We start from the raw sequence: 21896 nt of genomic DNA on the forward strand, positions 1-21896 counted from the left end.
TGTGACTCGGGGTTGAATTGGACTTTTCTAGCAGCAGCAGGAGCCGAGAACTCAGTCACTAACTGGAACATGAAGTTCTTTTCACAGCAGGACATCTGGCTGAAAAAGGAGCATCAAGGTGCTACAATGGTGTAGTCAAAGTCCAGATATCCCTGATTTTGTTGATGGAGTTGCTAGTTCTCTGCGTACTGCCTTAAACAACGCAGGCCCCTTTGAAAAGGAAAAACTTTAAAAAAAGAAAACTGGCTCCTTGGTTTAATGCAGAGCTGTGCAATCTGAAGCAAAATGCCAGGAAACAGGCCTACAGGAATCCTTCCTAGTCTAGAAAAATAGTTTACTGCTGTATAAGAGGACCCTTTGTAAAGCTAGAGCAGCATACTTCTCCTCATTAATAGAGGAGAATAAGAATAATCCTAGATTTCTTTTTAATACAGTTGCCAAACTGACCCAGAGCCATAGCTCTGTTGAACCGTCCATTCCACCTGCTCTTAGCAGCAATGATTTTATGATATTCTTTATAAATAAGATTGATCTTATTAAAAATAAGATCATTAGCACTCCTCTATCCGCGATTGGTTTGTCTCTGGAGGGTGAGGCAGCATCTGAGGTAGTCATGGAATCTGAACCGGGTTTAGACTGCTTTGATCCAGTTGAACTTTCAGAGTTAGCAAAATTATTGTCTTCATCTAAGCCTTCAACTTGGATTCAATTCCGTTCAGTTCAGTTTATTTCTATAGCTCCAATTCACATCATGTCATCTCAGGTCACTTTCCAGTTCACCAGATCATCCAGTCAGATTGATTCAAAGTTTTCTATCTAAGGAAAACCAGCTGATTGCATCGACTCATTGACTCTTCAGCAATCCCTCCCACTAAGCATGCTTGTAGCGACAGTGGGGAGGAAAAACTCCCTTTGAACAGGAAGAAACCTCCAGCAGAACCAGGCTCAGTGTGAGCGGCCATCTGCTGAGGCCCACTGGGGTTCAAGGAGACAGAAGCAGACATAGAAAAAGAAGCATAGATACAAAAGGCAACTGTCAACCAGCTCCACAGGCGGCCCCGTCCAGGAAACACACAGCCAGGCAGACGAGCTCCGAGCCAGCTCCCATGTCAGAGGATGAAGAGAGCACATCCAGTTAGTCACAGTCAGAGAAACAGGACTACACTGGAAAACAGGCCATGCTCCAACATCTAGAAACAAAGGTGTTGATGGATAACTTGGATGTTAGATCCAGTTCCAACCAGGTTATTTAAGGAGCTATTCCCTTTGATCTCCTCCTCCATTCTAGATGTGATTAATCTATCTCTGTTACAGGGATTTGTACCAACAGCTTTTAAGGTTGCTGGAATTAAACCTTTGCTTAAGAAACCGTCTCTTGACCCAGATGACTTGGTCAATTATAGACCTATATCTAATCTTCCTTTCTGATCTAAAATTCTTGACAAAATAGTAGCCAAAGGAGTGTGCGATCACTTCCACCATGATGAACTTTTTGAAGAGTTTGATGCAATCAGCTGGTTTTCGTTAGATGGAAAACTTTGAATCTGGATGTTCTCATTGAATTATCCCTATAAAATCACCTGAGATGCTGTGTATAGATGTTGCTACAGAAAGAACTGAACTAAATAGCTGTGTGCGTACTTCAATCGAATTGGGAGCTTAGGGAAATGACTCGTCAGAACTCCGCCTACCTCCAGACATCGGTCCTGCCATCTTCTGGCCAACATCTCCAGCAGAGGAGGCCTGTACTTGTCCAGGCCGAGGAGATCCGGCAGCATCACGCAGTGCATGGCGGCCAGCTGGCTCCAGCCTGCACACAAAGACACAACATATCAGTGCAGATGGAGGAAGGACAACAGGACAGTCTTATTCCTGCTGACATCACTGCTGCTACATGAAAACACAGGTTCCCACAGAGCGATCGATCAGAACCGACAAACCGGTTCCTGCTATGTTCACCATGAAGGTTTTAATATAACAGCAGTGACGCCCTCACACAGAAGCACCGACGTCTTCATGGGAACCTTCTAATAACGCTGCTGCAGGCCGTCTTGGTTAGAGCAAACCGCTCGGTTCTGCTAACCAGAGAGTTGGATGGAGTTAGAAACAGGGAAACGACCACGGGAACACACAACAGACGCTTTGGTCAAAACGACGGGAAAAATAAGAAAACTGGGAACGTTTTCTGAAGACACGACACAGATGTGTGAGGAACGTCTCTGCGTCGCCTCACATCCAGTTGCACCAGTCTGGGACCAAACATTCATATTTTAGAGCAAAATATGCAGCGATCTTTTCCTCTGGGGGACGGGAACCGGCCAAGGCTCGGGGGCCCGGCCTCGCACATATATCAGCTCAATATATGGCTCCCGCTCCGACCCAGACGTGAGGGATGGAAGAAGGGATGGCTTTCATAGCAGGAAAGAAATTCCAGAGAAAATTTCTTTGCCCATTTCCACCATTAAACTTACCGTTTCCAACATGAAAAACACAGAGAAAACCAAGAATATCAGCAGAGAAGTACGAGGGCCCAAAAGTGCCACAATCCAACTAATTCATAGCTTAAAATCAGCTAAATAAAACAACCTTAACACACAAAAATAGCAATTATTAATATATTTCTAGAAATAAAATAATAGTTTGGTAATAAAATAGAATGTAAATATTTAACACTAATTAATTAATATTTCCTCTGCAACACAATTTAAATAGTATTTAATGCCTTTGATGCTAATTATGTCTCAAATGACTGAAAATGTATATTTTAATGATGAGATCTATAGAATAATTTATTACATACAATTTTATGAATTATATCGTGGCACTTTTGGCCTTTAACAGTGAGAGATTGATTGATTTATTCTCAATTTAATTTAGTTTAGACAGTCTGAGGAGAAAATGTGAAATATGGTGAAAGGATGAAGTTTCAGGAAGTTCTCACTTTTCAGGATCAACCAGAAAACATTTTGTTTGGATTTTTTTAATGAAAACGAGCCTTAAGTTTTAATTTACACCAAAATCACATTCTGATTTCACATTTAGTGCTGAGATTAAATTAGATGAGATTTATCGGTCAACCTCTAACTGAACAATCTGTAACACTGTCCTGCAGAAACTTTAAACGTTGAAAATGTTTCTTGACCTTTGAGGTAGAAAAAGCAAACTGACCTCAGAAACATTTCAGCTCATTTTGACAAACATCTAAATGAGAAAATCTGCTCCGCCTATCCTTTAAAGAATCAATTAAACTAGTTTTTAACGTAATTTAATAGAGTCTATTTCTGTGGGTATACGTTGATTAATTAGCCCGTATTGTTAATGTTTTTAACGTTAGCTAGCATTTTGGCCTAAATAGAGACTGTAGTATAGTGCCGGCTGAAGATCAGCACAACTTAGCAGAAGATTTAAACAAGCAGCAGCACAATGTTTAACAGAAACAAAAATAATCTGATTATTTCTAAACTAGCACTAGCACTGCAAAGCTAGCTCTTGCACTACAAAGCTAGCTCTAGCACTACAAAGCTAGCACTAGCACTGCAAAGCTAGCTCTAGCACTACAAAGCTAGCTCTAGCACTACAAAGGTAGCTCTAGCACTACAAAGCTAGCACTAGCACTGCAAAGCTAGCTCTAGCACAGCAAAGCTAGCACTAGCACTGCAAAGCTAGCGCTAGCACCGTAGCAAAACTAGCGCTAGCACTGAGAGCAAAACTAGCGCTAGCACTGTAGCAAAACTAGCGCTTTCATTGCAAAGCTAGCACTAGCACTTCAAAGCTAGTGCTAGCACTATGGCAAAACTAGTGCTATCATTGCAAAGCTTGCATTAGCATTGCAAATTTAGCGCTAGAACTGCTTCAAAGCTAGCACTAGCCCTGTTGTAAACTTAGTGCTAGCACTAGCATTGCTGGAACTCCAATGAGCTGTTGCTTAAAAAAAAAACCTTTAGAAACGTTTAAAATTCTGTGGTTTTAGAAATGTGCTACAGATCCTTCCTGCTTGTGAACCAGCCAGGTATCTCCTTTCTTCTTTAGGCCGATGGTGTTCCTCAGGGATCAGTCCTCATACCCGTCCTATTTAATATGTAAATAAATGATTATTTAAAGCAGGTTTTCCTATTTATGAATCCTGATTTTCTCACGTAATGTCATTTAAGAATCTTAAAACTGTTCAGTAAACTCTGTGACTCTCTAGATGAATTTAGAACGCTTAAAGAATAATAAATAAAGCTTTAGATCAAACGCCAAACCTTTGTTTTTCATTGAGTCTAGAGACGGTGACATGATGCAAACATCCACAGACCTCAGTCAGATTTTGTTCAACTTAATTTCAAAAAGTTTTAAGAACTTTTTTTTCCCTACGATATAAAATTAGTTCTTATCAACGTTTTATTTAAAGAAACTGGGATGTCAGCTGACGTTTGTTGCTGCTGTTTTTGTTTCTGGTTTTAACCCTCAGTGTTGCCGTTTTATCGTTCGGGTTTTAGCGTCTTTTTGTGAACAGGTCCCTCTTAAAGCCCGTTTAAATCCAAAGCAGTTTTCGTTGCCTAAAACGAGCAGTTCATGGAATAAAGAGTTTGTATTTATGCTGCCCAACATTCATGGAGTCGGCTCTAAAATTAGCTGCAGGTTTTTTCCTTTCTTTTCCTGTTCACATGCTACATGCTGCCTGTATGTTGGGGTGTTTTGGATTTGCCTTTAACTTGGACAGAGCAAACATCACCATGATGTTAAATAAGATGTTTAATTTAAATTTTTTTTGGTAGCATCTAACACTTTGATCACATGTCTGATTGATGACCTGTGTTTTCAATCTGTATAAAGGATTTTTCCTGCCAAAAACCAAGATCACACATTTTCAGAGTAGGTTTTCCTCTTCTTGCACATTAAACTTGTAATGGTCGCATTCAGACCTTCTGCTTTCTCTCAAATCTATTCTCATCTCTATCAACTCTTTGTTTCTGCTCTCATGCTTCTTACAAAGATATTTTCTCCTCTCGTTTCCGAGAGGAGAAAATAGGCGCCTCCACAGATGTCTCATAGGGGGGCCCAGATGGGGCCACTAAAAATCTTGGGGTGGCCACGGAAAGTAAAAGCCATAATTTCAGGGTTTGAATCTACTATAGTGGCAAAGCTGCCTGTAGAAATCAGAAAGACTTCAGGAAAACCTCCTCAGATCCTGGTTTATTGTGTGATTTTTAATGTTACATCGTTGGATGTGCAGAATTAGCATCGTGAGACCATCCTGATCTCGCGAGCTTTCAAGGTTTCACTCGCTAATCAGTCTGGAGACTCTCCGTTAAAGAAAATTTGGAGCCGTTCACCAAACGAACGTCCAATCAGCGTTGGCTTTGAGGCGGGTTGAGGTGTGACGCAACGAGAAGCGCGACAGTTCAGTCTAAAGAGCATGGCGGCTTCAGCCGATGAAACTAGCGTTAGCGTGGCTATCGAGCAAGTTTTATGGGAATTACAGAGTATTTCTTCACTGAAAGAAGAGCAAAACACTGCTCTGGAGGCTTTTCTCAGAGGAAAAGATGTTTTTGCTCTTCTCCCGACTGGTTTCGGCAAGAGTTTGATCTATCAATTGGCTCCTCTTCGTCGTCGCTCTGTTAGTACGTCATATGCTTCGTTGATCTGATTGGTTTATTTGGCCCGTCTATCACCAACATAGGCCAATCAGCTAACCAGTATTTTCGCCCCTTCCCAAAATTACTTCAACGGAAGGTTTCCAGATGGATATGTGGAGCAAATCCATCTGGTGCAGTCAGGTTAGTGCTGAATGGGAGGAAATGCTAAACTGATGCTGCTACAATTTACACTGGCCAGGGGCGGCCAGTGAGGTGGCCAGGGCATTGCACGGGTTGGCCACTCCTGGCGGCGCCACTGTTTCTCTCAGACTGGAGTTGGATGGTCGCCTAGCAACCGTTCCAGCCAATAGAACGACAGCCTCATAAGGTGGTGTGCTTGTTTTCTACTACTGAGTTTGCATGTTACTGCTTACTGATAGTAGAGGAAATAGAGGAAATCTTGCTCTCAGATAGAAAATGTTTGCTGTTTGTTTCTGGCAGGAAGAATCCTCCATAAATCTGATTTTGGTTTTCAGAGTTAAACATTTTCTCCCAGCATTGAGGACCTAAGCCTAACCCCGAACCCAAACGTCATGAACATTTTCATATTAGTTGGATATTTCCTAATGTTTTATCAATGTGATCTTTTTAAATTGGACAGAAAATGAGAAAATTATGAGCAGTAAAGAAAATCTAAAAACTCTAGAAAAATCTAGAAAGTTTTGATAAAGTCTGATTTGTATTTTTAAAACTTAACTTTTTTCATTTGAAGTACAACATTTTTCCTCATCCATCAGATCTATAAAAGGTCGGCTGTGGGTTCTGCAGGACAGCGGCTCTTTTCTCATCTTTTAAATTTTAAGTTGATGCTAATAACTCGAGAAAAACAATTCTGGCTACAGGCCATAAACAGCTGTGTGCATGCTTGCTGTTCCCATCATTAATAAATATTCAACCAGCTCAGTTAGCTGCTCATTAAAGTATAATATGATAAATAAAAACCCAAGCCTTCCATAAATATGAAAGTGTGTCCAAATACGAGGCTCTGTGAGGTTTTACTGATAGAAACCAGCATGCTGTAGGATCACTGGGAAGAAAATGATCTTCACTGGAGGTCAGAGTAGCAACAAAGCTCATTTTGAGTAAAACCTGAAAAATTAGATAAAGCATCAGTTACGGTTCGACCTTTCGCCAGCTTCAAACCAAATGCAGTCTCAGATGAAGTGCTGGTGGAAATGCAGGCCTCTCTGGCCTGCATGGTGTTCGAGTTTTAGACCCATTCCCCTCTTCTACATGACTGAAACAGCAAGCATGCAAACAGCACAGAGTGACTGAAACATCAGGACTAAAAGAAAAACAAGGAAGGAGTTCACAACACTGCAAAGCAGAGACCAACGAACACAACAACGTATCACAACACAGCTGGCTCAGTTCACTTTCAAACCCTTCAGTCACGGCTTTTTCTATTGACAAACAAACAATTTATTTAAACTTAGACTGGAATAAAAATCACATTCTTAGGTTGTTTTTTTATCTGCGTTTTATTTCTACAACTGTGCAAAAATTTTGAGTGAATCTTTTTTTTAACCTTTGAGGAGGAAGACTGGATATTCTTAAAGTGATCTTCCTCAACAGTTGTATTCTTTGCACAATGCAAAGGTAAAACCTTAGTTTTCACTGTTTAGCAAAACATCCATTTAATTGGTTTTGATGACCTTTTCATGTACAACTAAACAGTTTTGCTACCCAAGCAGCAGATTAGTAAAACATTTGGAGGATATCAGCTTCCAGGTCGTTATGCTCAGAAGGTTTTGTCTGAGTTCTTACATGAATAATCAGATTTTACCCATTTTGAGACCAAGATTATTTAAAATAATCTCTTAGATTTTACCGTTTGGGGTCAAATGATGAATCTGAAAAGTTGAGTGATTTGTTGCAGCTACAGATTGCTCATTTATTCCACTTCTCATCAGCAGAGTAATCCCTGCTGGTGACTCGGGTCCAAGCAGCGCATTTTTCTAAAACACAGATTTCCAACTGAGTCAGAACTTGGTTCTTTTTTTTAGGATTTCCTAGTTCAGGGTGTTGCATGTGACCAAACACACCTCAGAACTTAAGAGTCACTAAAACAAGACTGAAAATCTGGCGTAACAAGCAGATTTCCTTCTCCAAACAGCACAAAGCCTGAGCTTTAGGTGGAGCAGTCCAAGGTACCAGTGAGTATTATGTTGCGTTCAGACCGCAGGCAGCAGAAGCAGCAAAAACCCGCGTGCTGCTTATTTTTGATGCTTGTACCAGTTTAGTTCTGACGCACGGTTGAAGCATCTTTGCTGCTCCAGGTGCACGGTGTAAAAGTGGGTCTGATGCGCGTTGGGCGGAGCTACTCTATCCTTTCTTTGCCTGGAACAATGGGGGCTATATTTGCTGTAAAAAGTAGTTTGAATCTATTTTGAAGTGAGAAAGTCCTCCTTCGAAGCCTCACGACTTCGAAGCAATTCTGGTCCACGATCCGGCGTCTCAGGAGGGGGAAGCGGTGCAGTACCAACCTGTTTATAGTGGGGGGGGGGGGTGTGCTGCTGACCTCGACTCGGACCGTCGTATGTCGGTGAGTGGAGTACTTCGAAGACCTCCTTAAGCCCACCAACACATCTTCCATTGAGGAAGCAGAGCCTGGGGGCTCTGGCTTGGCTCCTCCCACCTCTGTTTCTCACTATGTGTCCTTGTGCGTCCTTGTGAAATGTCATCATCCTCAGCACTAGCACTGTTCCAGTTCACTAGAGCAGTGCACCGAGAAAGGACAAAGTCTGCGGATGTTGTTCTGGCCCCTCCCTCTTTACCCAGCATGCACTGCGGCAGCGACAGCTTTCAATGGAGTGCTCCATTGAAAAGTTCTCTTTTCTGTTGCTCAATAAAAGTATTTTTAAGATCATTTGAGGCGAGACCCTAACCCGTTTATCTGACTGTTTATTATTATTTCCCCAATACATTAAAAAAGTCATAATTGATTGTTATCTAGACTCTAGATAATAATAAATTCTGACTTTTTGACTCTAGATTCTAGAGACTATTAATAATAGGAGGTGAAATGCAGCTCCAGACGAGCTTTGAATGTGGTGATGTCATCAGAACGCTCAGTTCCAGTTGACCCAGATTTATTCTGCTCCCGCTCTCCCCGAGTCCAGACTTTACTGGGTTCTAGTCAAGAACTGACTCGGCGAGTACACGAGTCCGTACTCGTGTTCTTGTGAATTGAAAAACGGCATCAGTGATCGCAACAAAAATATTGTTTTTATCTTTTTACTGATTAACGCTAAATTCATTAAATTACTGCAAACGTATTATTTCTAGGTATAAATAATGATCCATTGATTATTCCTCTCTGACTGGACTTTTCCTTTAACAGTTGAATCGGATCGGGATCGAATATCGGCGGAAACGCCCAGACCAGGTATCGTTTTCTGACTGGATCAGAAAAAAAATGGATCGCTGCATCTCTGGCTGAAATATTACTTTAGGTGTTGATTCTAAATAAAGGAGAAACCTTCTGTTTGACGCAGCAGGAGGAACATCTGGGAATGAATCCTTTTTACCTGCTGGAGAAGCTTTAGAATAGATCAATGTTCGACTTGTTTAACACTTTCTATCGCTGCCAGGGACACAAAGTGCTGACGGACTCAGGAATTCTGCAAAATGCCGTGTTTCCAAATATCCCAGAAACCTGAGGAGGACTGATTCAGTCAGGTTCAAACATTCGCTGCTATTTTCCAAAAAGGGTTTGGCTGCCTTTAAATTGAAACATTAATTGATTTGACAGTGAACTGAGACAAACGCAGACAGAACAACAGGCTTTGTCTCAAAAACAAGGACGCAGTCGGCAAAGACTGGAGCTAAAGACCTGAGGTGAAAGCAAACACTGATGCAAGGAAGGAGAAACAAAGTGGCCAGATTGGAACGGGGGCCGACACACAGGAGCAGAGACGAGGCGAGGACTGATGAGGACGAAGGACAGAGACAGAAGCGAGGAGGTGAAAGAGGAAAGGAAATGGGAGGAAAAAAATGGAGGTCTGGAAAGCAGCAGCTCTCTGCAGACCGGCTGCAAACTTTCCCTGAGCGTCGCCACCTGATCAGTCTGTACCTTCGTTGACTGAGGGGATGTTATGAGAAGCAGGGCCGGGGCTGGGGGAGCCAGGGGCCCCCTGAGGCTGGCCCCATGGGGCCCCCACACCCCCAGCAGTGGTGGAAGTACTGGAGCTGGCAGCTTGTAGAGGAAGACAGGGAGAGAAATAGTCGAGAAGAAAAGAACCGGTTAGAAAGATGTAAACATTAACCAGAGCAAGAGAAAAGAAACGCTGAGAGGAAGAAGGAAGTCAAAGAAAAAAAGACAGGCAATGAATAAAATTAACATTCAGACACAGAAGAAGAGCCACAGGAAGCTGAGTTTAGGGTTTCAGTTCTGATAGCAGGCCTGGAGTCATCGAACCACGCTGAGCTGAAGGCATGACGCCTGAGAAGAAGCCAAAAAAGGAACGGAGAGAAAGACTCTCCATCACTTCCTGGTTACACATTCCCCTTCCATAGTTCTGACTCTGTACCAGGATCTGAGAGTCCCCCCCCACCACAGAGGGCGCTCCCTTCAGCCACCTGTTTGAGTTTTGTCCTGTTGTTCATGAGTGAGGGTCCTAACCAGGGTCCTGACAAGAATCAAAGCCAAACTCATTTCCTTCTTTCCTACAGACTGGGATAAAAGCCTCATTGCTTCAGAGCTAACCATGATTCATTGAAAGCTCTACACCTGAATCCCTCAGGAACCAGATGCCAATAAACTAGAGCTCCTCTAGAGGTGGACGGGGGCACTGCACCTTTTCTCAGTGGCTGAAGTCATTGAGGAACCAGAAGTTTCCTAGAAACCTTCAACACTTCAATAAAAGACAAATGGATTTGTTTCATAAAAACATCTCATTGATCATCCGGCAGGCAGGTGAGGCAGGGAGGAGTCAGGGGAGATTCAGGGAGTCAAGGAAGAGTCAGAGAGGAGTCAAAAAGGAGTCAGAGACAAATCACTAACAAGTCAGGGAAGAGTCAAGGAGGAGACAGAGACAAGTCAGGACAGATTCAGGAAGAGCCATGGAAGAGTCAGAGATGAGTCAGGGAAGCGTCAGAGACGAGTCACTAACAAGTCAGGGAAGAGTCAAGGAGGAGTCAGAGACAAGTCACTAACAAGTCAGGGGAGAGTCAAGGAGGAGTCAGAGACAAGTCACTAACAAGTCAGGGGAGAGTCAAGGAGGAGTCAAAGATAAGTCAGGACAGATTCAGGAAGACCCATGGAATAGTCAGAGAGGAGTCAGAGAGGAGTCAGGGAAGAGTCAGAGATGAGTCAGGGAAGAGTCAGAGATGAGTCAGAGACGAGTCACTAACAAGTCAGGGAAGAGTCAAGGAGGAGACAGAGACAAGTCAGGACAGATTCAGGAAGAGCCATGGAATAGTCAGAGAGGAGTCAGAGAGGAGTCAGAGATGAGTCAGAGATGAGTCAGGGAAGAGTCAAGGAGGAGACAGAGACAAGTCAGGACAGATTCAGGAAGAGCCATGGAAGAGTCAGAGAGGAGTTAGAGAGGAGTCAGAGATGAGTCAGAGAAAACTCAGGGAGGAGTCAGGGAGGAGTCAGAGAGGAGTTAGAGAGGAGTCAGAGATGAGTCAAGGATTAAACAGAAAGTAATCAGGGAATACTTGTTTGTACAGAGAAGCTTTGAATTGTGTTGTTTTTATTTTTTTGTGGTTTATGTCTTGTAAAAGACAGATTTTTTTCAGTTAAAAGGTACATTATAATTACAATCTGACTTACTTATGATTTGAGACAAGTAACAAAAGCAACAGGGACATAAAAACCACAAGCCAGAGAGGAATCAGAGAGGAGTAAGGGAAGATTGAAAGAGGAGTCATGGATGAGTCAGGGCTGCAGACCAGGTGTTAGAATGTGAGATCAGATCAGTCTTTTTTGTGGTGTTTTTGTATTTATTTATCACTTCAAGCAATCATTCCACAAACAGAAGCTAATAGAAGCAGAGAGGGGTCTGTCTGAGCAGAGGTAGAATTTACAGCCTCCTGCTAAAGTCTCTGCAGATTAATGTCATCAAAGGGCTGAACGAAGCGAGGTTAGCAGTCTGACAGGAAAGTTTCCCTCTGACCTCCTTCTTGGATCCCGTTCGTTTCTAGATAACGGCTCGGCTGTATCACCTGTCCAAGTCTCTGAGCTAAAACCAGGAGTGGATCTTTGACAGATACTGATCGGTTCTTTAACATCTGCTCAAATCTCTGCAGCCCAACCTTTGGGCTTATCTCCAACAAAACACACCAGAAAGACGACAGAAAGGACTTTTCCTCTGTTCTTTGCTTTTCCAACTTATCACCATTTAGTCGTCTGTTCCTGACTTTCTGCTCATTTGTTTTGTGGTTTAACTTTTTAATCCTTTGTACAACAGCAAAGCTCTGCGGAATACACCTGTTTTAGCCTGAGCCGTGTTAACGCTGCAGGAAATATGAAGCCGAACTGCAACAAGCAGAGCTAAACTGCAGAAAATCTCTCCATTGTTTCCATTCAGGAAAAACGGGATGTCATTCCAGCATCCGAGTCGAGCTGATTGGAAACTCCGTGTGTTCCTGCTGCAGTTTATCAGGGGGGCCTCCTCATTTCATTTCCATGTGAAAGGAGGAGGAGCGCAGGGTTAACAGCGCTTTGCTTCACAAAGCCGAGGAGGAGGAGGAGGAGGAGGAGGAGGAGGAGGAGGAGGAGGAGGAGGAGGAGGAGGAGGAGGAGGAGGAGGAGGAGGAGGAGGAGGAGGAGGAGGAGCAGGAGCGGGCCGAGCCGGGTCACGGCCGCCCTTTTCCTCTGAATAGGCGTGTGCTATGAATAAGTCCACACGCTTGTCATGCTTGGCCTCAATTAAGGAGTGACAATAGCGGCGAAGCCCCGCCTCCAGCCAGCTACTGGTCGGTGTGTGTGTGTGTGTGTGTGCGTGTGTGTCCGGCTGAGCTGCTGTCGGTGTGGGAGGTAGATGTGTGTGGGTGTGTAGTGGGCAGATGGTGACAGCTGGTTAAAACATCCCCTACGGTGACCAGCAGCAGCAGCAGCTTCTCTCCTCCACAACTTCTTCACTAAATGAACCTAAACCTGCCGAGATAAATAAAAATAAAAGTTTTCCAACCAAGGAAACAAATCAGGTGGAAAGGAGTGAAGTTCTGGGAGGAGGACGGGGTTATGAGGGGTAGTCAGGATCCTACCTGCTGGGGTCAGATGGCCCTCAGGCCCTCTAACTGCTTCCTGTTTGCTGAAGTTTTCCACCTCTGTGTCAGAAACAACAGAACAGCCCCGCCCCCCCCCCCCCCCCCCCCCCCCCCCCCCCCCCCCCCCGTTCTCGGCTGGGTTTACCGCCGATGGGCTGCGTTATCAGACCCCCCCACCCCACCCGTCCCCATCACCTTGCAGGGCCTCAGGGGCGAGCGCAGCGAGCGCCCCCTCCTTTTGTAGTTACCTTGTTTGATCTGTGCCTGCAGCGCCGGGTTGGAGGGCTGAGGGGGGGCGGCAGACGTCCTCCGAGGAGACTCTGGGGTTCCTCCTGGTCTGGGGGGCCTGGAGGGGGGGAGGGGGGATCACAAAGAGGAGGCATCAAATATTAACGCGGTAGTAAGGAGAGAAACAGACAGAGGAAAACTGAAAAGATCCAAAGCAGACGGCGGGAGGGAGGTCTCACTCTGCTGCAGACCCAGACGGCCCGGTTCTGGTGAGCCGCCGGGCTCCAGCCTGTCGGATTTAAGACCCGGTTCTTTCTGGACAGACTGGAGGCGCCCAACTTTCAGAGAGACACACCAAAACACTTCCAATACAACGATCAATGCAGGGATCAATAGGGGTTGCTAGGCAACAAATCACTGCTAGCCAGGAAGAGGACAGCATGGAACTCACAGACGGGCAGAGATGGCAAAAGTACTCACTTTCCGTACTTGAGTAAAAGTACAGATACTTGTGTTAAAAAATACTCTGGTAAAAGTGGAAGTACTGATTAAACTTCTTTACTCAAGTAAAAGTAACAAAGTACAGGCTTGTAAATTTACTTAAAGTATAAAAGTAAAAGTAGAAACCACTTTTTTCATGCCGTTGCCTACATTTTAAATGGATGTCTGCCAATAGGACTAGATCTCCGTGTATCATTCGTTCTTTCTATTTTCAATTGTCAATCAAAAAACAAAAAATAAAAAATTGACTGGTTATTTTGTTTTTTGTTTTTTATGGTTAAACCAAAAACGAAAAAAGGATTTGTTTTTCATATATCAATTCTAAGCTCAGATCTAGAATACGAAACGGATTCTAGATCTCCGTTGTGTTCATTTTCAATCATCTCGTCGTCCATGCTACTATGCTAACGCCACCGCCACCAAGCTGCAATGATTTGCCGCCAATGAATACCGCCGAATCTGTCGATTCATCTTGTAGTGGTGCGTCAAATGCAACGTAGATTCCCATCCAATTAGATTGAATTTGGTATTGATGACGTGAAAAATAATAACGGTAACTCCATTGAAATGATTCAAAACTAAAGTAACGAGACAATTTTTTAAAATGTAAGGAGTAGAAAGTACAGATATTTGTGTAAAAATGTAAGGAGTAGAAGTAAAAAGTCGCCATAAAAATAAGTAGTAAAGTAAAGTAAAAATATCAGAAAAATCTACTTGAGTACAGTAACGAAGTATTTGTACTTCGTTACTTCCCATCTCTGCAGACGGGGCAGAACCACAGGAACCAGAACCAGAACCACAGGAACCAGAACCAGAACCACAGGAACCAGAACCAGAACCACACGAACCAGAAGCACACAAACCAGAACCAGAACCACACGAACCAGAGGAACCAGAACAACCAGAGGAACCAGAACCAGAGGAACCAGAACCAGAGGAACCAGAACAACCAGAGGAACCAGAGGTCCTGGTACTGATCCTTCCACTAAGCCCTCTGTCAGCAGAGCCTCCAGAATCTCTACCAGGTTCTGATCGGCTCGCTGTCGGGTGGATCGGTGCACATCCAGGAGAACCAGCAGCAGCATGAAGGCGGGATTTAACCCTCCAGCTGTTCTGGGTCTGAGAACATCAGGGAGGAACCGGATCAACCCAGAGACGCTCCGACCAGAACTAGATCCAAACTTTAAAATACGCCTCTTCAGACAAAGAGGCAGAATATTTATAGATTACTTCACAGATCATCAGCTGGATTCTGGTCGCTACTTTGACTAGACCGTTCTGAAGACCGGGTCAAAGTACAGACCATGGTGGAGGTGAACCCAATGAAGGATCAATCTTTAAACATACTTTTACTTTTAATTATCAATAATCAAAACTGAAATCTGGTTCAGAGTTTAATAAACAATTAAATTAAAAGAATAAGGACTCTCAGTTTTGGTTTTGGTTCTGTAAAGAGGTCCGGTCTGGGCCGGTCTGATCTGGTCTGATCTGGTCTATTTTAAAAAGGAACTGAGCAACATTTTCCTTTCATCCTGTCGTCCTGAACTTGACCGCATCACATTATGAAAAGGTGAAAAAACAAAACAAAGCAGCAGATACAGCCAGACAGCCGCAACACCCGTCAATCAAAACTCAAACCAGCACCCCACATCATGACCAACCTACCACCGTGCTCCAAACATAGAGCATTTAAAGCATTTTAGTCCGGTTAAAATGGACATGGATTAAAGAGACTGGAGCAGTTCCTAACTGGGGGACAGTGGGGAGGAAGGGTGTCCTAGCAGCCAATCAGAATCAAGTATTCACCCAGACTGTGGTTATAAGAGCATTTAATGCTCCTAAAGGGTATCAGAGTAAAGAGGGCCGATTATTCTCATGGTGGAAATCATTCTGGGTTCCTTCTTTAATCTCTACTTCATTCAGTTAATGCATTCATCAAAACGCCTCAAAGGGACCAAATGAGACCAAGTTTAGGTTTCCTGATGCGTTTCCGGGCCTCTCAGGCTCCCGTAGCACAACAGACGTTTAGTTTCCTCCATCAGAGGAGTGGAAAGGTGCTGAAACCGATCCAGGTTGGAACTTATCGGATGTTTTCAGCTTCCTCTGAAGTCAGAACTCTCCTTCTGCTTCCACCTCGTTAGAGAAGCAGAAGTAGGATCTTCTCTCAGTCTGTTTTTATTTCCAACACTCAAACCTGCGCTGGTGAATATTTGACGGTGTTTTGCTTTTTGGATTTTTCATGTCTCCCATCTGGGATTTATGGAGCTGCTCTGTGCGAGCGCGGCAGTGGAGGGTTTTAGTATTTCATCACGGCCTCCAGTCTTGTTTGTCTTCCAGCTCTGATCCGTCTCCTCCAGACGAGGATCACCTGACGCTTCATAACGAGCCGTCAGCTTCAGAACATCAGGGACTGATTCTTCCTGCTGTTTATCTGAACTGATTCTCCAATCATTTAAAAAGTTTAATTTAATTAATTTAATTTGAACGTTCAGACGGTTATCCAGAGCTGCAGCTTCAGGGAGACGTTTCCAAGGAAGATTCTTCATCATTTATTCTGGGATTGATGGAATGAAGCTTCAGGAACTGCAAAGCAATGATTTTTTAAAACAACAGCAAAGCGTTCTAAGACCTCAGAAAAGTTCAACAAAGAACGATTAGAATTCAGATTCTTGGGTTGGCCGCGCTAACCACTGCGCCACGGAAGCACCACCCATGTACGGAGGCCTTAGTCCCCGGTGTGGCCGACCCAGGTTCAAATCCAACCTGTGGTCCTTTGCTGCATGTCTCTCCCCCTTACCCATCAGCCCACCGTACAAAAAACGAGCCACTAGTGGCGTAAAACAAAAAAAACAGAGATTCTGATTCTTCTGGAGCTCCCTCAGCTCATCAGCAGATCCATCAGCGGCGGTTTGGGATCGTCAGCAGCGTCACCGCCCAGAAGCAACAACAACTAAAAAGAAGAAGATGGGGCTACTGATTATTTTCCTAATGGAATACTGTGACTCCAGAGAGAAATATCAGCTGTGCTGCTGCCATCAACACCTTTGTTTCTAGATGTTGGAGCTTGGCCTGTTTTCCAGTGTAGTCCTGTTTCTCTGACTGTGACTAACTGGATGTGCTCTCTTCATCCTCTGACATGGGAGCTGGCTCGGAGCTCGTCTGCCTGGCTGTGTGTTTCCTGGACGGGGCCGCCTGTGGAGCTGGTTGCCAGTTGCCTTTTGTATCTATGCTTCTTTTTCTATGTCTGCTTCTGTCTCCTTGAACCCCAGTGGGCCTCAGCAGATGGCCGCTCACACTGAGCCTGGTTCTGCTGGAGGTTTCTTCCTGTTCAAAGGGAGTTTTTCCTCTCCACTGTCGCTACAAGCATGCTTAGTGTGAGGGATTGCTGAAGAGTCAATGAGTCGATGCAATCAGCTGGTTTTCCTTAGATAGAAAACGGATCGGGTAGGGACACATACGCTGGCATGCGTTGATGCCATGTATGTCGACATGTTTCAGCGTGTTCATAACTTATCCGCCGTATAGAAACGTTTTTCTTAGATGTTTCGTACGTCAGGCAGACGCTGGTCTAATCTTTAACTGGGGCTTAAGATGTGATTTTTTTTTTTTTTTTGCTTTTAGAAATGAATTCCTGAAAACAATAAATGAATTTTGCAAATAAAAAGCCCCGTTTTTGATCCACTGTGTGAAAGGCGGCCCTCTAACTTCTTTCAGCGTGTTCGTTGATCTCTGAGCTCCGTCCAAACACACCTGATCCTCTCCATGATCCCAGCAATCCCCCCGTTAGTCGTCCTGATCTGGCTTTAAGCTGCAGCGCCGCTTTAAAGCGGGACTGATCATTGAACAGGGAGGCAGCAGCGTTTACATTCTGACAGCGCTGGCTTTTTAAAGTTTTTGGGGCCCCCTGCTCGGCCCCCCCCCCCCGCTCCTGTGGTTGATGTGAGAGGCCCCGGTGAATCAAAGCTCGGATCAGAGTCTCCAGGGATTTTGGGCAGGTTTTAATGCCTACCTGAGGGACTGATGCTTCTCTGACACCATGTCGATATTTTCTCTCTCCAGCTGAGCTGAATCAGAGCCTCTCTGCTCTTAACTACCCTGACCCCCCCACCCTCCTCACCAACTTTAAAAACAAACTCAGGCTTGTCTGAGCTAAGCTCACGTTGTCTGGTTTTTGATCTCCATTCGCTCTGCGCTTAACATCGACTTTCCTTCTTTATTTAGTTTAAATGTTGAAGCCGGAGGACTTTGTCTCGTGTTCAATAAGCGCCTCACTTTCCCAGGATTAATGAAAACCTAGAGAGGAACTTAGCAGGTCTGAGGCTTTGATGCAGAGATCTGCTGCTGGAAAAGATGAAGGAAAGAGAAATGAACTGCAGGGATGAAGATCTGCAGCGAGGCGCAGAGTTTAGGGTGAACATCTAAACCTCAGCCATGTTGGTTTCCATTTCTGACTTTTGTTTCTAAATCGATCAGGTTGATGTTTTGTGATGAAGAGTTTCCAGAGATGTGAAACCGGCTGCCAGCCGACAGATGCTCTGAATGTTGGGTCAAACATCATTGTATCGGAAAGTTAAAAGTCAAAGACGTTTTTAGCCTATTTTGAATTAAAGCACTCCAAAAACATGAGTTGTTTTTTTAAAACTATATGCACTTTTTAGAAGAAAAACAAGAAAAAGCTTTAAATACTATAAAAAATACAGTATTTGGTTATTTAACCCCTTCAGTTGTGTTCCTGTTTGGCTGTGACTCCATCCTGGAGAGAAATATCAGCTGTGCTGCTGCCATCAACACCTTTGTTTCTAGATGTTGGAGCTTGGCCTGTTTTCCAGTGTAGTCCTGTTTCTCTGACTGTGACTAACTGGATGTGCTCTCTTCATCCTCTGACATGGGAGCTGGCTCGGAGCTCGTCTGCCTGGCTGTGTGTTTCCTGGACGGGGCCGCCTGTGGAGCTGGTTGCCAGTTGCCTTTTGTATCTATGCTTCTTTTTCTATGTCTGCTTCTGTCTCCTTGAACCCCAGTGGGCCTCAGCAGATGGCCGCTCACACTGAGCCTGGTTCTGCTGGAGGTTTCTTCCTGTTCAAAGGGAGTTTTTCCTCTCCACTGTCGCTACAAGCATGCTTAGTGTGAGGGATTGCTGAAGAGTCAATGAGTCGATGCAATCAGCTGGTTTTCCTTAGATAGAAAACTTTGAATCAATCTGACTGGATGATCTGGTGAACTGGAAAGTGACCTGAGATGACATGATGTGAATTGGAGCTATAGAAATAAACTGAATAGAATTGAATATTCTGCCCAATATTTTATTAATCCATTAATAATCTATTATAAATAAAGTTGTTTATTAGAGTTTTTTCAACCAGTTGAAGCTAAAACAGCTGGGGGGGTGGGGGGGACTCTGGCCTCCCTCCCCTCCCAGCTGAGCTCTCCTTGAAGCAGGTGATGATGAAATGTTGCGTTGCTGTTAGGGCAGCGAGGCGTCGACCTGCTGTTAAATCTTTCAGCGCACAATGAGAACTCACACAGACTAAACAATCAGCCGTGAATCCTGCTGCTGCTCCAGAATCACTGATGGCGGATCAGGAGTCAGTCTGACGGACATGTTCTCTGAACCAGGGGCTGATTGGGCTCACCTGGCCGGCGCCTTCTTCATGTGCTCTCCTACGAAGGTGGCGTTGGTCATGCCCATCAGCGTGTTGGCCAGGGAGATGGCGGACAGCAGGTGCTGCGTGGTGACGGCCCTGGACACGCCGTACGTCCCCTTCCCCACGATGTCGGACAGGGCGAGCTTCAGACCTGTGGCCACGGACAGCTGGCGCAGCAGGGATTCCTGGGAAAATAAAACAGGACGTTTCTTCACACTGAACCAGGAACATCAGAGAGGAGGTCTACTAAGAATATAGAAATATAAAGAGGCGACGGTGAAAAACTAAAATGATTTGTTTTTTGCAGTGAAAATCTAAAATAAAAATGTGAAATATTTAGACGGGAAAGAAGGTTCTACTGTTTTTGTTTTTTCTATAAACCAAAAGAAGCTGTGAGCGGCTGTGTGACCTTGAAGGTGGGCAGCATGAGGGACATGTGTCCCCCCCTGGAGATCAGGCCGAAGGAGATGGGGCAGTGCGGTCGGAGCATGCCCAGCCGCTCCAGGCAGATACCGTCCAGCTGCTCGTTGAGGCCCCAGGCGTGCAGACAGGACATGAAGAGCTTGGCCGTGTCCATGGTCAGGTTGTACTCCAGCAGACTCAGAGACTTGGACTTCTCCTCGCGCCTCCTCATCTCCTCCTCCTCCTCCTCGTCTTCGTCCAGCAGATGTTCTTTGATGGTCTCCTTCATGGTCTCCTTCACCTGGATGAAGCAGAGGTTTGTCAGCGGGGAAATGGACACTGGTTTTTGAGACACGCTCGGTACGGACCTGTTTGAAGATCTTATTGGCCAGGAAGGACCCCCCCTTGTCGGCCCCCGCCTGACTCTTCTGTAGGGTCTCAGGAGACACCAGCGTGGGGTTGGGCCTTTGGGCCTCCTCTGTCAGAAGCTGGATGATCAGCGCCTCCACGTCAAAGAAGAGAACGTGCATGTCGGGGTCGGTCAGGTTGGTCTTCATGGCCTGGACCACCAGTGCATTGTGGGAATATTTGGGTAAATTACCCTGAAAGGGAAAAAAAACATTGAAGATTGAATCATCTATTCAGAGTTAGCAGGTAGCTTTCCATCAGAACCACAATGATCCAATGTGGCGTTCCCCAAGGCCCCATCTGTGGGCCGCTCCTGTTCAGCATCCCCATCATGAAAATGAGCTTAAATGAAAACTAACGAGTCTATTTCTATAATGTAAGGAGTAGAAAGTTGTCTAAAGAATAATGACTCCAGTAAGATATAGATAAAAAACATTTCTACTTAAGGAAGGTAATGAAGTATTTATACTTTGTTACGTGACGCCTCTGTTTGTCTCTGAATTTCGGACATTTCCTGTGCATGAAGGACATAGTTGCCATAGAGACCGGTTTTTGCAGCAGTCCGCTAACAGTCAGCTTTAAATAGAGGAATTATTATTGATCACCATGGCTAGCATGAAGCTCTCTGCCAATCACCCGTCTGTCCTCATTCTATGCGTTTTATGTCTGTGTTCTTTAATGTTCTCTGTTCCTTAATGAACGCTGATAATATTAAGTGTGTCTCAGCCCCCCCCCCCTTCAGTGTCCACCATATTGGATCAGTCCATTTGCTGCACATGTTCAGAAAGGTCCAAACAGACAGCAGCAAACCATTTGAAAACAAACCATGCAAAGAGCAGTGTTGCCAACTTAGCGCTTTAGTCGCTATATTTAGCCACTTTTCAGACCCCTCTAGCACTTTGATTTCTAAAAAGCTCCTAGCGCCAAATCTAGAGACTTTTTTCTGCTACTGGAGACTTTGGAGACAACATCTAAAAGCAGCGAACTCTGCTCTCCAGAGCCAGTAGATTGGTAACCCCGCCTCCTGCTCTCCTCTATCTTGTCTGCTGTCATGATTCATGCAGCTATTATTTCATCCAAATGAAAAATGGAGAACAGATAAGCAGATCATGGCTTGTCTACAGTGAAAAGAAGGACTGGGTTATTTACTTTGGCCTTTTTGGAAACACAGGAAGGAGCAATCAGCTAAGTGAGCTTAGTGCTTGGAAAAAATCTTTCATTCCTTTAGAGACAGCATGAAAAGTCAGCTGAGTACAAAACATAGAGAGGAAAACAAGAAGAAAAGGGACAAGAAGAGAGGGACACAACCTAGAACAGATAATGGATGTCTATTCTATTAAAATTTCTACATCTGGAGAATGGGGCTGTTCTATCTGTTGTCTTCTCCATTCAGAGGGGCCCCTGCCTGTCTCTGCCTAGGGCCCCACATTTCCTAAATCCGCCCCTGGCTCCCCCTCACTTAGATCTGAATAAACATCAGCTACCATGGCGACGCAGACCACACACTGCTGGTCATCTCCGTGTCACCAGGTGACTATGAACCCATTCCAGATAAATGCAGAGAAGAAACCAAAGCATGGATGAACTAAATGTTCTTCAGCTGAATCACAGTTTCTGGACCAAAGGAAGAACGTTTCAACGTTAGCATCCAGCTTCAGCTAATTCAGCTAGAAGCAGCAACCAGGCCCTAAATCTGGACTCGGACCTGAACCTTCAGAGGCTCATAGAGACAGGAACACAGTGGAGCTTCTATCACCTGAAGAACATCTGCAGGATTTAAGGACTGATGTTAAAAAACTACTTCCTGCTTCGTTCATCTTTAGTAGAATCGATCCATGCAGCAATCGACCTATACAGAACAAGAACTATATAAAGT

The 21896-nt window shown here is 44.5% G+C and overlaps 1 protein-coding gene across 2 annotated transcripts in view; it reads right to left on the minus strand.

The window, feature by feature from the left end:
- Positions 1 to 21896, minus strand: part of LOC119784891 (WD repeat-containing protein 7) — a 152084-nt gene that overhangs the window by 93096 nt on the left and 37092 nt on the right. The window contains exons 16-21 of one of the 2 annotated variants that reach the window (XM_038287156.1): positions 19981 to 20214; positions 19620 to 19913; positions 19199 to 19395; positions 13088 to 13185; positions 9697 to 9819; positions 1692 to 1810 (exon numbers count right to left, since the gene is read on the minus strand). In XM_038287156.1, the coding sequence (XP_038143084.1) occupies positions 1692 to 1810; positions 9697 to 9819; positions 13088 to 13185; positions 19199 to 19395; positions 19620 to 19913; positions 19981 to 20214 (1065 nt within the window). The remainder of the gene's footprint in view (positions 1 to 1691; positions 1811 to 9696; positions 9820 to 13087; positions 13186 to 19198; positions 19396 to 19619; positions 19914 to 19980; positions 20215 to 21896) is intronic. The other variant, XM_038287157.1, reaches the window with a different exon arrangement.

The sequence above is a fragment of the Cyprinodon tularosa genome, unplaced genomic scaffold (assembly GCF_016077235.1).
Source record: "Cyprinodon tularosa strain WSP-4 unplaced genomic scaffold, ASM1607723v1 ctg236, whole genome shotgun sequence".
NCBI classification, from domain to species: domain Eukaryota; kingdom Metazoa; phylum Chordata; class Actinopteri; order Cyprinodontiformes; family Cyprinodontidae; genus Cyprinodon; species Cyprinodon tularosa.